Source organism: Fopius arisanus, unplaced genomic scaffold (assembly GCF_000806365.1).
Source record: "Fopius arisanus strain USDA-PBARC FA_bdor unplaced genomic scaffold, ASM80636v1 scaffold00049, whole genome shotgun sequence".
Taxonomy (NCBI): Eukaryota; Metazoa; Arthropoda; class Insecta; order Hymenoptera; family Braconidae; genus Fopius; species Fopius arisanus.
This window is the reverse complement of record NW_011887788.1, coordinates 965,377-966,711: the sequence shown is the minus strand read 5'-3', so window position 1 is coordinate 966,711 and position 1,335 is coordinate 965,377. Positions and strand designations below refer to the sequence as shown.

At 35.5% G+C, this 1,335-nt stretch overlaps 1 protein-coding gene across 1 annotated transcript in view; it reads right to left on the bottom strand.

The window, feature by feature from the left end:
- Positions 1–1,111: 1,111 nt before the first annotated feature.
- Positions 1,112–1,335, bottom strand: part of LOC105267744 (spectrin beta chain, non-erythrocytic 1-like) — a gene marked incomplete at its 3' end in the record, with an annotated part of 20,194 nt that continues 19,970 nt past the window's right edge. Inside the window, exon 3 of the mRNA XM_011306809.1 lies at positions 1,112–1,173. Coding sequence (XP_011305111.1) covers positions 1,112–1,173 — 62 coding nt within the window. The remainder of the gene's footprint in view (positions 1,174–1,335) is intronic.

Here is a 1,335-nt window from a genome sequence, read left to right as displayed (position 1 = left end):
CCGTAATCACCATTTAAAAAACGAGGAGATAATTTTTTACCCCGGAGTTATAATAATTATTATTTAAACCAGTTATATTTTTCAAAACTCGTTTTTTTAACCAAAAAAAAAATGAGAATAAAAATTTCTTTCCGAGTTCATACGTTGTGCAATAACCAGTAAAAATTAAACCCGACTAAATTGCATTATGAATTGTTTAATCTGAACATCAGGGTGAGAACGGCTCTTCCGTTAATTTCCAAATGAATTCCGATATACATCATCGATGGACTGACGAGATGCCCTAGTTATATCAAGAGCAAACAACATACCCGCTCTCGTAAACAGATAATTAACTCGATCCGCAATACCTGAGAAGTCCCCTGAATCGAGAAGGCAAAAATTACCCGCCTAAATTGCCGATATCTTACTCCAACCGTCACGATCCCTGATTAATGAAATCATATTAATCCCCAAGCGATCATATCAGCCAATCTCCCCCTCAATCTCGCAAAAATATTAATTTTCATGAGTCTTAATAAATCCCACCGAAGATTATTCACCCAGATAATTTTAAATACCGCACGAATCGACGTATCATACCGATTTTCATCGATTTACCAATAACAGATTCTCCTGTAAATCTATCTGTAATTCGCTATAACGACAGAAAATAAAATTCCCAAATAAATGCATTCCCAATAAATGGCAAATCAATTTCCATATCGATTTTTAATGGCTGTCTCGTTAACGCTCGATGAATTCCGTATTCCAATGAAATAATCCGAGAGAAAAAAAAATTCAGAATAATAGTAAAACATTCTAACGCTCTCGTGGTTCATAAATAAGTCATGGAATTGCACCGGGGACTCGTTAGCCTCACCTTCTCCATGGAAAAATTTATCAGGTGTTTTCAATTCGAGAGACATTTAAATTAGCTGCATACTGGGGGTAAATTTAAATATCATTGAAACCTGTGAAAATTTCCAGGAAACTCGATTGCATTCGAAATGTTGATTCATGTATCAATTGAATTGTCCTTTCAATTTTCATAAAATTGTTAAAAAATCCCCCATTATTATGAAAAATAAAATAAACATTCACGTGAAATATGACGGAAATAATGACTCACCTTCTTCAGGTGTTTGTTAACCCATTTGGTGAAGGTCTTCTTCTGGATGGCGTCGCGTTCATCTGAAAAAATAAGATAAAATTTCACTCATTTTCATAATCCGGAGTTGCGCCGTTATTTTAATTAACCCCCCTGACCCAAACAATATGGCCGAGTGTTTGCAGCTCATCGGTGAAAATTCAGAGAGTGCAATCAATCTCACACCGACTCCTGACAAGAGGTCA